A 16,105-nucleotide genomic window follows, 5' to 3' on the forward strand; every position below is an offset into this window, starting at 1 on the left:
AGGAAGGAAGGAAGGAAGGAAGGAAGGAAGGAAGGAAGGAAGGAAGGAAGGAAGGAAGGAAGGAAGGAAGGAAGGACCGGGCACTGGTGGCTCATGCCTATAATCCTAGCTACTTAGGAGGCTGAGATATGAGAATTGTGGTTCAAAGCCAGCCCAGGCAGGAAAGTCCATGATACTCTTATCGCCAATAAACCACCAGAAAACTAGAAGTGGCGGTAGAGCACCAGCATTGAGTTGAAGAGCTGAGGGACAGTGCCCAGGCCCAGAGCTCAAGCCCCACAACCAACAACAACAACAAAAAAGAAAATAGAAGGGGTCAGAAGGGGTCACAGGATCCTTAGCAAGATCTATGTGGATTGTGAACTTGTAAATGCTTTAAGACTTGAAGAATTGTAGCAAGTGTCCTAGCCAAGAAAAGTCACCTCCTTTCTTCTTTACAAGTGTCTCATTTGATTTTCTGAGATGTGGCCGTTCATTTGATCATCCACAAACGAACAGTGTGGTGGGCAGAATTTGGAAATGGCATAATTCAGACAATATTGGCTCCAGGTACTTGCTGATATGTATAATTGTCACTCCTTGAATTTAACCCAAGTGTGGTCTATGATGAAGTACACATCGTCTGGGATCAAACAATCTGTCAACTTTGAGTTGGGAATGCAGGTGGGTCAAATGTGAGTCCTATCTTTAAAGGGTCTGGATCTCTCTAGAAAGATAGCTCTGAAGCCTGAGGGAGCACAGGAGGAGGATCACAGGGCAAGCCACACATTACTGGTGATGTGGAGCTGAGCTTGAGCTCCATCCCACAGCTTAAGAAACTGAGTTCTTTCCATGACATGGATGAACTTGGAAGCTGCTGAACTTCAGAAAACAAGGCAGTTCATGGATAGTTTGATTTCTTCCTTGTGAGAGACTGGATAGAGAATCCAATTCAATCCAGCTTGGACTGTTGATCTATAAATATTGAGAGATGTTTGTGCTGTTCTCAGTTTGTAGTAATTCGTTATGGAGTTCTGTTCTCCAATTCATTTTGTACTTTACAATTATTGTGAAGCAAACTATAATGTAACTTTATCTTCTGTGTACAAATATGAGATTTTCTCCTAGTTTGGGTTAAGTTCTATAGGTATTACTTTAGGGTACACATCACAACATTTTCCTAAGCTCTTGATCACTGTTACTGTCTCATTGTAATGAAATCATTATCATCCTTGGAACTAAAATGATAAGTGAAGAATAAAAGTCTAAAACGTGAACATCTAAAAGTAGAAGTAACACGATACAAGATAAATACTCTAATCATCAAACTGATTTCATTTGAGCTTAATCCTAGCAAGAAAATATATAGGATTTTAGGCCATCTAATATTTATTTTGTTGATGATATAATGGAAGTAATAGAATATCTTTAATTATCCTTAAGACTGAAAGCTTCCACACTTCAAAACTAATGAGAGATGGAAATACAAAATATTATATCAACAAAATTAGCTAGGTGCTGATAACTCACTCACACCTATAATCCTAGCTGAATTCAAGAGGCTGAGATCTGAGGTTCGAGGTTAAAAGCTAGCCTGGGCAGGAAAGTCTACGACTCTTATCTTTAATAAACTATTCAGAAAAAAAACAGAAGTGTTGCTGTGGCTCAAGTGGTAGAGCACTAGCCTTGAGCAAAAGAAGCTCAGAGCTAGTGCCCAGGCCCTGAGCTCAAGCCCCAAGACTGGCACAAAAGAGAGAGCGAGAGAGAGAGAGTTGATGAAGCTATTATAACTATTTCTGCAGCTATTAGAAACCCTTACATAAAAATTGGATTAAGACTACCTGATAAATTGGAATGTAGAGAGGTATTTTTCAGAGCTATGTAAAATGTTAAAAAAAAAGCTGTAGCTTTAACAAACCTAACACACTTTTTTAAGTAGTTAATTTCTTAATATATAAAATTACATATATATATGTATATATATACTATACATACTATATATATAGTATAGTATATATAGTATATATATATATACTATATATATATATATATATATATATATATATAGTACATACTTACCTGCTATTGGTTCTAACATTGGAAAATACATGAAGTCCATCATCCAATCATCCCAACCACCACTGGGGAATGAAGGGAAGTCGTGGTATGTATGATAGATGAGCACTGCACAGCAGGCTTACACATTCCTCTTCGTGGATCAGCACCCTGTGTTCCTCTGCTTCCTTTGCAGTAGAGACAGGCTGTGTCATGGACTGTGACCAGAGGTGACACATGTCTCCTTCAGCTGGAAGCATGACAAGTTGGTGTCTATATTTTTGTGTGTTCTCACTTCCTGCTTGAATCCTGGTGGCCTGTTGAATTGCAAGGAGGGTACCAGGCAGCCCTGTAAGAACGGAACAGGTAATGTGCCCACTGTAGGACACAGCCCAGGTCACAAATGGCTGTTTTCAACCATGAGGTTTGGAAATTCTTCACTACTAACAGATCATTGACACTAGAGACTGACAAGTTTCTTCCGTAGTCAAAGCAAATGCTCTAGGCTTTGTAGGCCACGTGGTCTCTGCCACATAAGATTAGTTTCTTTTCTAACATCTATATAGAAGTAAAATTCATGCTGATCATTCTTGGCTTGTAAACTGTAGGAAAGCAGACTGCAGATAGGATTTGACCTATGGGGTATAACTCACCAACCCTGATCTAGGCAGTTGTGGAAGGTTCTATAGTAGTTGACAGTAGTTTCCATGTCTGGGAGAGGTGGTTTTGCCATCAACCATTGGAGATGGAGGAACACTAACACCCTTCAGGACACAATCACTGTTAGAAAGTGGTGAGCAAAATACTTCAGTTCAGGTACGATAGGTCTGAGGCATGTAGTCTATTGTTCAGACATTCCTCATGGACCCAGGCTAGTTCCCCACATTGGCAATCTGCTGAATCAGCCCTTTCTTTCCTAGTCTCTTCTTGTCCCCCATCTCCTTCAATATTTTTTGCAGCACCAATGAAGCTACTTGGCCTGTCTCAGGATGGTCCTGGGGAGAATGCAAGCTAGCACATCAGTCCTTCCTAATATAGCTGCTAGCACAGTTAGCAGAGGCCTTCTGTGACTCAGTGGGAAAGGTCTGTCACTAGTTCGGCAGTCAAGCACAGTGAGATTAGAAAATGGTTATGTTCCATGAAGCATAGCCCATACCTCTGCTTGGGAGATAGTGGAAGAGGAGACCACAGCCATTGCCCGCCTCTAATCCCTGGACGAGACTGACTTGCATTGGAAAGACTCTGCCAAGTGTAAGCTACCTAGTTAGATTAGCTTTGTGGAAACCCAAGTCTTTTCATCAAGCTATCCTTTCCCTTCCGGTCTGCCCATGTCTACAGAGTGAATGCAATCATCTTATGGTCGATATGATGCTACGTGTGGCTGTCCTCACAGGTCCACCCAACATGGCTATGAGTTCTCCCAACAATCTTAGAGACAATAAATTCCTCTCTTAAATTCTGCTTTATTTCACTGAACCTAACATTCTCCTGTCTCACCCAAACTGATATAAATGACAGAATTTCCTGTTTATAAAGCTGACTAATAGTACTCCATTGTATGTATGCATCATGTTTTAATCCTTTCAACCGTGGATGGGTCTTTATGTTGTTTGGGTATCTCAGTGAATGTGAAAGTGTGGATATCTCATCACTAATTTTAATTGCTCATGGTATGGATTGCAGATACAGAGCAACAATGATCATCCTACCTGTAGAATGCTGGTTATCAGATGGTGGAGGATTGTTAATAGGAATGATGGTGCCCAGGTAAAAAGCTACAATTACATAGGAAGACTAAATTCTGGTATTTACCTACAATTTATTCTTTGCACACATTGTTCGTTTGAATGTACTATTTCTACAGTAAGGAATGCTCATCGACTCTGCCTACTCTATCTGTAACTCTCAATAATCCATTCTTTATAAGGGTAGCAGGAGTTTTTACATTCACATTTGCTCATGTTTGTCCTTTTTTGTTAAAAGCCTGGCTTTGACGCTAGCCTCTTTTAGCTTATAACAAGTTGTTGTTTAACATTTCTGTATTTTTGTTTCATCCTCTTTAAAATGCTGGTAATAGTACTTAACTCCATGAGGCTGTGTAAGAATTGTGTGCATTGGTACAAGTTCCAAAAAGAATTAGGAAGAACATCGTGACTTGAAGTTGAAATAAAACTGAGTCTCTACAGGGTCCTATCCTTCTTCTGAAATGCAGTTCTTACTACTTTCCCACTACTGTGGGTTGTTTTTGTAAGCCTGGACAGGGCCCAGGCTTGGTTTAATGCTCTACTGTCATCTTGCTGAAATCCTGATGCTCCCAATCAGGGGTCCCACAAATCACATAAGTCTTACCACTGGTCCAGCCAGAGTATGTCTTCTTTTTGGTCCTTCAAATACCCTAAATTCTTCCCCATCTCTGCCTGGAATCATCAAACCCCTTTTCCTCATGTAATTCCTATACAACCTCAGCTTAAAATTCCGCTTTCAGAAAAGCCTTCCTGGAAGACTCTATTAGGCAATCAGCCTGTCCCTAGATCTTCACTTTTGCCATTCTGTTCCATTCTCTGTCTTGTTCCCTCTGGGAGAAAAGAACATCTTCCTTATGTGGTTTGAATATTTCCCACAAGAATCAAGAATGTAAGTTTCATGAAGGTAAATCTAGCTCGACTTATATTCTTGCCATCTAGCACAAAGCAATCAGTTCCTCTCAATAAGCATTTGTTGAGGGAACAAACACTAGGTCTCATTTAAGATCACACAACCAGACCCAGGCTACCTAAAAATTTGTTGATCCCACCAACATTGGTAACTCCCTTAATTCCCTCTCTACTCTGTGGAGCTATCTTTAAGTCTTTTTTTTTTTTTCATAACGATTTAGCAAACATGGCATCCTTTGCTTGGCAGTTTTCTCTGCCTTTCAGAGAACATAATTATTTAAGATACTTCCTTCCCATTCTCTGGCTGAAAGCTGGCTTGCACAAGAATCAATTAGATGGAGAGAGACTGGACATCTGTATATTGCCTTAGAACATAGGAAAGATTAATACTGTTCCTTTATAATACTGTTCTTGAGTAACCACTAGTAGAATTTCAAAAGAGAATTATTATACACCTTCCAGATAATAGAAAAGAGCCAGATGCTGGTGGTTCACATCTGTCTAGATCTGAGGATCGCAGATTGAAGCTAGCCTGGGCAAGAAGTCCCTGTGAGACTCTTACCTCAAATTAACCACTCAAAAACCAGAAATGTTGTTATGGCTTAAATGGTAGAGTGCTAGCCTTGAGCATAAAGAGGCTCAGGACCTGGGTTCAAACCCCACAACCAACAACAACCAAAAAAAAAAAAAAAGTACAAAGATTAAACAACACAAGTGTGGATACAAATGCAAACAAAGAACAGATACAGCACACAGAAAGCTGAAGTAGAAGATTTAAATCTAAATATGTCGGTTCTTTACTATTTTTCAGCAAAAAACTGTTTTATACAAAAGAACGCTCCAAGTTTGAGCTGGGCATGGTAGGAGGTCCCTGTAATCCCAGGTCTAGGGATTGAGGCAGGAGGAATGGGAATTCAAGATCTCTTTGGACCTTTCTTGAAAGAAAACAAATAAATCAATAAATAATAAGGCTAAAAGCAAAAGGTTAATAACCAAAAACGAACTTAAGAAATCTAATGAAACCACCTAGCATCAGGAAAAGATTTTAAAACATGAGAGAGAGAGAGAGACAGACAGACAGAGAGAGAGACAGAGAGAGGGGATGGCTATCTGCCTGAGGCTCGTGCCTGTAATCCTAGCTACTAGCAGGCTGAGATCTAAGGATTGCATTTCAAGGCAGCCTGAACAGGAAAGTCTATGAGATTCTTACCTCCAATTAATCACCAAGAAAGCCAGAAGAAGAGCTGTGGTTCAAGTGGTAGAACACTATGCCTTACGCAAAAAAGCTCAGGGACAGTGCCCAGGCCCTTACTTAGTCCAAGGCCCAGGACTAAAAAAATAACAAAATTAAAAAAAAATAGCTCCAGGGGCTGGGAAGGTGGCTCAGTGGTAGAGCGCTTGCCTTGCATGCATGAGGCCCTGGGTTCGATTCCTCAGCACCACATAAGCAAAAAGAAAAAAGCTGGAAGTAGCGCTGTGGCTCAAGTGGTAGAGTGCTGGCCTTGATCTGAAGAGCTGAGGGACAGTGCCCAGGCCCAGAGTTCAGGCCTCACGACCAGACCCCCCCCCAAAAAAAAAAAAGCTCCAATGATGTCAGGAAGATAAAACATATTAACTGAGAATGCATGAAAATCATATGACTTCCAAAAGACATAAAGCAAAATTGGACACAAATATAAGGAGAAATAAAAGCACCCACTATTTTAGAGGAAAGTTTTATATCAGTGCTCTAAGAGCAAAATAAATATATTTAAAATCAGATTATAGAAATACCACATGACCTAGATACTAGAGCATCTAAAAGATATGGAGTACTGAAATTTCATAAAATTGGACAAAATTCCTAAATATTAGTAAATCAAGTTCATCTATTTTGTTTTTGCTTTTTTTATTGTCAAGGTGATGTACAGAGGGGTTTCAGTTACATAAGTAAGGTGATTCGATTTACTTAAATAATTCAAGATTGATTCAAATATATAATATATAGGAAATGTTTAATATCAATTTTCTTTTATTAAAAGATATTGGCAAATTTAAAACTAAATGGTAAAACTAACTTTTGGAAATAACAAAAGAGAGATATCTATCACTTATACGTAATATTGTACTAAAAAGCTATTAGCATGGAAGAAAAACTGAGAAAAGGAACAAAGCAACCTAACATCCATACACCTAACTATATAAAAAGACTCTAAAGATAAATTACTATAATTACTATTTATTTAAGGTTGTTGAATAAAATTCAAAACAAACCACTATAAATATTTTTTATAATAGCATAAAATGTCAAATACCTAGGACGTAGACTGATGAATGTGTCTCCCATAGAAACTTTGCACCATTCTATTGTAAGATTAAAGTATTTGAATCAATAAGAGGTAGACTGACATATAAGACCCAAAATTATAAAGATTTAATTCCCCTAAAATAGAATCTCTATCCAAATTCCAAAAGGATTCCAGGTTCTCTGAGCCCTGACCAGCTTGTTCAAACCTGTATATAAAAATTTAAAAATAACAAGAAATCTAAGACATTAATCTGTCTGTCTGTATGTGTGCATGCACGCATGCACATGCTGGTACTAGAGCTTCAATTCAGGGCCTGGGTGCTCTCCCTTAGCATTTTGGCACAAGGCTGGTGCTCTACCACTTGAACCACATCTCCACTTTAGGCTTTTTGCTGGTTAATTGGAAATAAGAGTTTCATGGACTCTCCTGCTTGGTTGGCTTTGAACTTTAATCCTCAGATCTCCATCTCCTGAGTAACTAGGATTATAGATGTGAACCACCAGCAGTTGGCTCTAAGTCATCTTTGAAGCAAAACAAGATAGCAGACTGCTCTGCAATTTAGAAAACTCATACAGCTGCAACAATTATGACCATGTGGTCTGGTGCAGGTGCAGATAACCTCAAAGCCAACACATACATGCTCAAGAGGGCCTCTGCTGTGTGACAAGGAGAGAGTGAGAACAGTTCTTTCCATGTGTTGATAGCACTAGGAAAGTATAAAAATACAATGAGCCTGTTTCATCCAATGCACAAAAATCAAAGCGATAGCTCATAAATCTAAGAGAAAAAGCAACATAATAAAACTTACACAATTCAGGAAAAAAAAAACATTCTCAATCCTAAAGGCATATTCCTTAAACAAGACTGAAAAAGCACTAATCTTTTACAAAGCATGGCAAATTGTACTATATTAAAATAACAATTCTATTCATTAAAGAGAATTAAAAGGCAAGCTAATGTGAAGATATTTTATAATATATAATGAAGGGCAAAATATTTATAATAGACTATATAAAAAATTACTACCAATCAATACGAATATTCCCATAGAAAAAGGGGCAAAAGATCTGAACAGAAATCCATAAAAGAAAATAAACAAATGTTCAATAAATGAATGTAAGGGAAATGGTATTCAATCTCACTAACAATAAAGGAATGAAATCATTTTCATGCAATAAGGTACCTTGAACTCAGGGCTTAGTACTCACACTCATCTTATTTGCTTATGGCTGCATTCTACTATTTGGGCCATGTCAACAGTCTGGCATTTTACTGGTTATTAATAGGCTGGCTTCATACTGAATAATGAGTATTGGATCTCAGCCTTCTGAGTACTAGGCTGACAGACATGAGCAATGGCACCCAGCAGAAAAATTAAACCACATACAGATTAAGCAGTTAAAAAGAAACACCAAAGATGAACAAGAACTGGCATCTTCATGTGTGTGCTGTGGAGAAAAAAAAAATGTCAAGTAGTACCACCATTTTGGAAATTAGATTGGTCTCAGCAGCCTTTTTCACAGTTTTGCATCATCATATACGGGGGTTGATTCAGAAGATCTGAGTTGGGCTTGAGCATATACAATCCAACAAGTCTCCCAACATGATGCTGTGGCGGCTCATGTGGGAACCATACTCTGACAGACAAGACCCTAAGACATCTGGTGTGTGTGATATATTAAATTCAATTCTCCAGAATCACAGTGACACATCACCTTGGGGGTAGGGGAAACTATGAAAATAACCACTGACCCTGTTCTATGTTCTATACAGCTGCAAGAGAAAAATCTGCAGTGTTAACTCTTTCCTCCAGCTCTTTGTTCAGTGGGGTTTTCAATGATATTGATCCGGGTGATTCTTGCTATAATATGAACTTTTCCCCAACCCCATTTGTTCCCCATTCTTGTTACCAGCTCTCCCCTTCCTCCCTGCCCCACCATGGCACTCATGATCCAACATACTGAGATTTATATAACTATATCAGATTATATTCTCTCTCCCCAGCAAGAATACAGAATCCAAGATGCAGGATCTTTGTGTGCTTTTCTAAGAGGGGATCAAAGTGTTCTGCATATAAAGCAAATATTCAAACAAAATGAATTAAAGTTTTCATTTTTTCCAGAATATATAAATGGTTCTTTAAATATACAAAACTACTTGTGTATAGGAAAAAAGTATAATAGCAGGGGGGAAATAACTAAGAAAAACAATTTTTTTTCAGCAAAAGAGCCTGAATTCTAGCTGGACACTAGGGCTCATACCTATGATCCTAGCTACTCAGGAGGTTGAGATCTGAGGATCACCATTCAAAGTGAAGCCAGCCTAGGCAGAAAAGTCCATGAGACTCTTATCTCCAATAAACTACTCAGAAAACGCCAGAAGTGGTTTTTGTGGTTCAAGTGGTAGTGCGCTATCCTTGAGCGTGAAGAGGCTCTGGGGCAGTGCCAAGGCCCTGAGTTCAAGTTCTAGGACTGGCAAAAAACAAACAAACAAACAAACACCTGGATTCTAGCACCTTTACTATCTGTCAGCTAATTGTTTTCCAGAGACTAGTGTCACCTTTTTGGGACTCAGTAGCTTCATCTTTGAAAGGGTGGCAGCAGCAGGTGATTGTTAGAATTAAATTGGATGAATTATACAAAGTCCTTATACCATGGTCTTGTCATTAGACAAAAATCCTATCTCACCACCTTCTACTCACACTTAACTTTAAATGTAAAATTGTTTTTAAAATAATCCTTTTAGTTATATTAGATATAAATAGAATTATATATAAAAGCACAAAAACAAAAGTGTTTTAATAATGCTTAATGGCTGTGGAGAGAATTCTCCTTAAAACCTAACATAAATCTCTTTGCTGAAGTTTCAACAGCACTTCGGTATTTTACAAATACTAAGGAAGTATTTTGAATTCAGCTCCCATAAAACATTAAAATCTCCCCAAGAGTATTCATTCATAAACTCTTTTCTGAGAGGCGTACTTTAGTTCTTGTGGGCTCTCTAAACAGGACTAAACTCTGATTATAAACTAAAGCCTCACATTTCTCATCAGTAGTATTTTAGAGGCAAGAAACACAGTTTTCACAGATGTGAGTATTCTAAATCTAGCTGTTTAAAATCTAAAGCATCTGACCACCGCACTGTTTCCAGGATTACAGTGAAACCCAGACACATGGTTCCCACAGTTCATGCTGCACACTCATGCGTGACCTGTTATTGCTGAAATAGAGTCTTTATTTCTGAACATTCCAAAACAGCAGTGTACACAGTAACAAATAGTATGTCATTCACCATAAGAAAGCATTCATTAGTGCAAATGGATTTTGTAAAAGGTCTATCAAAAAGATTTATTTGCTTTAAAATGCATTCATTTCCAGAAGCATTGTTAATAAAACATTACAGTTTTATCCTTTGTAATAAAGTATTGAAAATCAATGGTGGTAGAGTAGCAAACATTGCCTGTATTAAGTACAATGAGCTTGGGATGCCTTATAAATATGAAGTCCATGTACAACAATAAATTAACAGTGAAAAAGACAAGACCATTTAACTCTGCTGTCTGGCTATATCTCCTTGTAATGCTTCAGATTACATTGTGCTCGTTCAACATAAAATTATGTCTCAAATTGTATGGTGTATTTTTGTTGATATATCCCTAGAGCTAAAAAAATAGTACCTTACCACAAAAATATTTTTATGGCACAAAATTTTCAGTTGTCCCATAGTGGCTCACAGAGGCATAAAAAGAAATAGGCACAAAAAAATAAAATTCCTGTAAACTATAAAAAAGTAAAATTCAAAGCATATGGTTTAGAACCTAGTTGTAAAAATGCAAAGTATATAATTTAAAAAAAAACCCAGAATGTAATGGAAAGATGTTTAGAACACATAAGTAAACTGGATAGGTTACTTAAAAAAAATCATATGGCAAAGCATTATTGATACATCTCCATTCTTTCAAAAAGTATTCAGATACAGAGTAGGTCTACAAAAACTTCCTAGATCTAAGTGTCACAATACTGCAACCACGGGTTTGAGAATGTTGCAGTACTTCATGTAAATATTTAAGTGCAACCATTAGTCTCTGGTGATTGGTCCATTGAAAAACAATGCAGGAAATGTGTTAAAATGCAACAGGGAAAGAATATCCCCACATCCACCGTTACCCAGCCAGCTAGGTAACACACCCTCATTGTCACTTCTTTCCCGCTGTCCTGGGTACATGAGACTGCTTCAATAGCAGCCATCTCTCCAGTTCCCATCCCTCAGCGTGCTGAGCGAAGATAGGGGCTTCGGAGGCTGCAGGAAACTAAAAAGAGATGAAAGAGAAGAGAGTGTTAATAATCCTGTGAGTCTCATCTCTCACTTTGATCTCTTCTCCACCCAGGAAGGACAAGCTCCTGGCATCGCCCCAAGTATACCTCGAGTTTCATGTTTCTGAGCCTTCAAAGCAGATGCTGGCCTGCTGGAGCCCCGGTGATGGCATGGGGCCATACATGCTGCACAATTTAACATGCAGCAGAATGTATAAAAATATTTAAAGTTCAGAAAGAAAAGGATGAATGCAGTGGGGAAAACCATGGCAAATATGAATAAATGGTGACTTCGTTGACTACATATACCAAATGTCCATGCAGAAACTTTTAGTCTTACTAATAAGCAAAAAAGTGCCTATCATATTGGTAAAGCCTTTTAAGAGATAATAATGCCCAGTGTTTGAGGAAAAACCCTCTCACACAGTCTGGCAGTGACATCCTTTTCTCCTTGGAAATATATATCCAAGGATAAATGGAGGAGCCATAATAACTGATATACATCAAATTATGTGACTCAATTAGCCACAAACATGATACAGCTCTGAATTTACTAAAGAGAACAAGACAAAAATGTATTGAATAAACATAGAACCAAATGATTTCTTTCTGGATAGTAGAACTATGGGTCAGCCTTTATTTACTTTTCTATTTTTCAGTAACTCCTGAACAATCATTGCTTTTAATCAGAAAAATCAAAACTATGAAAAGATACATAGAGAAAAAAATTACATATCCCGACTAAATTCCTTTCAAACTTTTACTATGGTTCTCCTCTCCTCCTTCAAATCCTTACTGTTTTCTACCACCAGTGTCTCTTTCACTCACTGGTAAGGATTTTCTTTTCCTCACTATGAAACAGTCTATGATATCCAGTTGAAGAGGCTACATTATAATCAGGGAAAATGATGCTTATCAAAATGACTCCAAGAAGTGGAAACAAGAGGTTTTTCACTGTACTGTTTGTGGTTCTTTTTTTCTTTCTCTCTTTTATTTAGTTTATTCCTTTTTGTGGCTGTTTTATATTTCTGTACCCTTTGTCTTAGGTATAAATTTATCTGATTGGGGAGGGGAAGGAGAATCACAGAAACAGGGGACAAAGAGTGAACTAATTCAACAATGATACTCACTAGACACTATGTTGGAAATGAACTATACAATGTGGGGGAAAGGAGGGTCAGGAGGGGAAACACTGGGAGATAATGGAGGAGGTGAAACTGTTCAAAAAATATACTCATTACTTGATTTCTACACCTTTACAATAAATTTTTAAAAATCAGGAGCTTATCTAAAATGTGACTGCAAATACCCTAAGATTTTGAAGGAAAAAAAAAAAAAAAAGACCTACATGGACTACTGAACTTACCAATATAAACCGGTAAAGGCACTGGTGAGTATCACTACCATGGTTTTTCAAAACTGGGGGAGGAAGGTGTCATTTTCCACATTCGTTTGATATCCTACCCAATACAGGACACTAGCTCTTGGCTACAGGGGTACAGAGCAATGAACCCAAGAATCAACTACCCCTCTACCTTCCCAGATTGCAATTTTAGACAGGGGAGTTACTGTGAGCGAAAACTTGACAGAGGGCAGGAATAAGCTACACAAATAACTTCAGGGACAGAAGAGAGGAACTACAAAGGCTCCGTAAACTCAAGCAAAAGCAAACAGAAGAGCATGCCAAGAGTGAAGTGATAAGGTAGTAAGGGGAAAGGATGAGGTAAGAGAAGAGACTTAAGCACAAAGGACTTAACCCATCACTTTACTAAGAAAGGTACACAAGTCAAGCCATAAAGGACAGTGACCTCCGTGACCTAAGTTTAACTACGGTTAAACTGAGCCAAAGGTATGTGAGGCTGGTTCCTGGAGTAGTTCTGAACTGTCAAATTGCAGAGGAAGGCATGTAAACAAAGGAAGGCCCCTTACCTTCTGACAGGTTGTGCAATTTTGCTCCGAGGCAGGTTACTCCCATTTATTGCCAGTGAAGGTCTGGGAAGTGCACTGCGGCCCATGATCCCGGAAGCTGCAGCTTTGTTTGGGGTGGGGATTCCGGTGTTGGAATATAACTGTACGCCGCCATTGGATACAGGGAGATTACTGCTGCCTTGAACTGTGGGACTAACATAAGCTGTGGCTTTAAGGGGTTGCCGGACAGACACCGGGAAATGCCCCACGCTAGGGACCCTGTGTTGAATCTGTCCTGGTGATGGAACTAGAAGAGAAAATGATGCTTATGTGAGTTACCATCCAACTAAGGAAAATGTGCATGACATTCAGAGGACTCTATATAAAAGGCAGGCTCTAGATACTATTCAGTAGGAGAAAATTCATTGACAAGAGTCTCCAGTTCTGTCCATTCGCAGCACTGAGGAGTGCCTAACTGATAGCAACCCCTGAACCACCTGGGAGTCAGGAGAAACAAAGCCGTGTAGTAAAAAATCCAAGTATAACTCAAAACTCCCCCAAATCTCATTAGTCATTTCCTGTTGACCCAGATCTTTGCCAGTAATATAAATACATTGTATGTATTCATACAATGAAAGTTTCACTGTACTTTCATTGAAGTCTTCATTGAGTCTTAAGTTCCAAGAAAATTCTTGAATATTGCAAGGGATAACTTTTTACTGTGATAGACAATTTCCTGGAGAGCAGAAATGCTCAGACAGAGATGATCAGTGACATGGGGCATTTTCAGCAGGTTCTTGCAAGACTTGAGCTCACCAAGAGGAACAGGATGTGGCTACAAAATTATCACAGTAGCCAGTATTTCTTCAGTTAATTTTAGGCAGTTATGATTTAGTTCCTCATCTTTGCATTTGTTTACATTTACCTTGCCTGCAAATAGGGACATGTATGATCTGTAAGTGTGTGCATAAACTTCAATGAATTTTAACCTTTTATCATGGTTGTATGCATACTATCTGGTAGCAAATGATAAAAAGAAGCCTATGTTCTACCTCTATTTTATTCACTAATGGCACATCTAACCTTTTTCTTAATTTTTCCATTATTTTTTAAGTCACAAAGTTCCATTCATCCACAAGGTTTGTCAAGATTGTAGCCAATCTCCAAAAGGAAAAGACAAAAAAAAATTGTCCATATGTGGGCTTATGCAGTTCAAATCTGTACTGCTCAAAGATCATCTCTATTTAGAAGCTAGTTCTAAGCAGAGCCTTCTCTCCTTTAGTACATGAAATAATTTCTTGGTTCTCACAAACTCTTCCTTGCTTACTTGGAAGCCATTCAGATTTTTTGAGAGTTGCTCAGGGAATGGTTTGTAAAAACAAAATAAGAGGATAATTAGTAGTTTTAATTATGGAAAGGAAAAAGAGAAGTTTATGACAAACATATTCCTTAAATAATATTCATTATGGATTTTTAGGAGAATGTGAGAGGGTCACCAATGAAGAAACAAAGAGGTAAGTAAAGCTAAGCTGAGAAAAGCATGTGACATCAGAATGTTACAGCGGTCAAAAACCTAACCAGGTATAACCAGACCTGTGTTTGAATCTGTTGAATCTTCGCCTCATGCCCTGGAGAAATTATGACTTCTCCTATCTAAAACTATTTCCTCATCCAGAAAACAGGAATGACAAAAGAAACTACATCATACATACAATAGAACAAAATAAGATATTCATATAAACCAGTTAGCACAGTCCCTTCTAGAGTATTGCTGTCACTTTGTTGTTAGGAACTAAGACATGAAGAAATGGAAGACTATCACCACTTGGAAACTAAAACTGAGTTTGAGGGATAGGGGCTACAGACCAGATATCTGTTTGCTAACTCTCAGCCAGTCTCTCTGCACACACCTTGGGCCTCCCAAGACTGGTCTGTGACCTGTGTCTTCCTGATGCATCAGTCTAAGATTTAACCAAAGCAATCCATATGGAGAACATGTGTAGGAACAGGGAGAATAAATCTAGAGCCACCACATCCCCATGCAAACTGAAACAAACAGCAATAGGATTAATGCTGCCTCCACTGCAGGTCCAAGGAAACAACTTGATTGTGTGGTACATTAAAATGGATTAGATAAAAACTACTTCATAACAGACAAAGGACCCAGTCAAACCTAAAGGCATCTAAATGATAAGAATGTACTCTAGGTAAGAATAATGTATACTGTAACAAATGAGTTGTATTGATAGAAAATCCTCTTCCAAAGGAAGACTGGGCACAAGGGTATATAGGAATTCTTTATAGTACTTTTACTAACTTTCTGTAAATCTAAAGCTGTTCTAAAAAATATTCTTTGCTAAAGCATTATTTGAAAATCCAACAGACAAATGGAATGAGTGAATGAATTAGATAGGTACATAGATAATAGACAATAGAGTCTAATTTGTGCTGGCATCAAACTCACAGTCCTTCTGCTTCACCTTCCCACGTGCTGGAATTACAGATGTGTATCATCATACCCAGTGACAATAACTCAGTTACGCTAAAATCATTTGGTGAAAAAATGGTTAAAAACAAAAACAACATGTGCCAATGCTCACACCTATAATCCTAGCTACTCAGGAGGCTGTGATTTGAGAATCACAGTTTGAAGACAGCCCCGGCAGAAAAATCCATGAGACTCTTATCTCTAAAAAACTACCAAAAAAGCTGCAAGTGGTGCTGTGGTTCAAGTAGTAGAGGACTAACTTTGAGTAAAAAAGCTCAGGGACAACACCCAGTCCTTGAGTTCAAACTCCAGGGCCAACAAACAACAATAACTGAAATGTAATTTTATTTGGAGAGAAAAGTGCCACAGAATGGTTTAAAAAAAGAAACAATAATTCTCTGACTAAAAGTGTGAGGATTA

The 16,105-nt window shown here is 38.2% G+C and overlaps 1 protein-coding gene across 1 annotated transcript in view; it reads right to left on the reverse strand.

Annotated features, from left to right (window-relative positions):
* Positions 1-10,192: 10,192 nt before the first annotated feature.
* Slain1 (SLAIN motif family, member 1) overlaps positions 10,193-16,105 on the reverse strand; it is a 42,121-nt gene continuing 36,208 nt past the window's right edge. The window contains exons 7-8 of the mRNA XM_013009067.1: positions 13,219-13,504; positions 10,193-11,285 (exon numbers count right to left, since the gene is read on the reverse strand). Coding sequence (XP_012864521.1) covers positions 11,210-11,285; positions 13,219-13,504 — 362 coding nt within the window. The 3' untranslated portion in view covers positions 10,193-11,209. The remainder of the gene's footprint in view (positions 11,286-13,218; positions 13,505-16,105) is intronic.

Source organism: Dipodomys ordii, unplaced genomic scaffold (genome assembly GCF_000151885.1).
Source record: "Dipodomys ordii isolate 6190 unplaced genomic scaffold, Dord_2.0 Scaffold1, whole genome shotgun sequence".
NCBI classification, from domain to species: Eukaryota; Metazoa; Chordata; class Mammalia; order Rodentia; family Heteromyidae; genus Dipodomys; species Dipodomys ordii.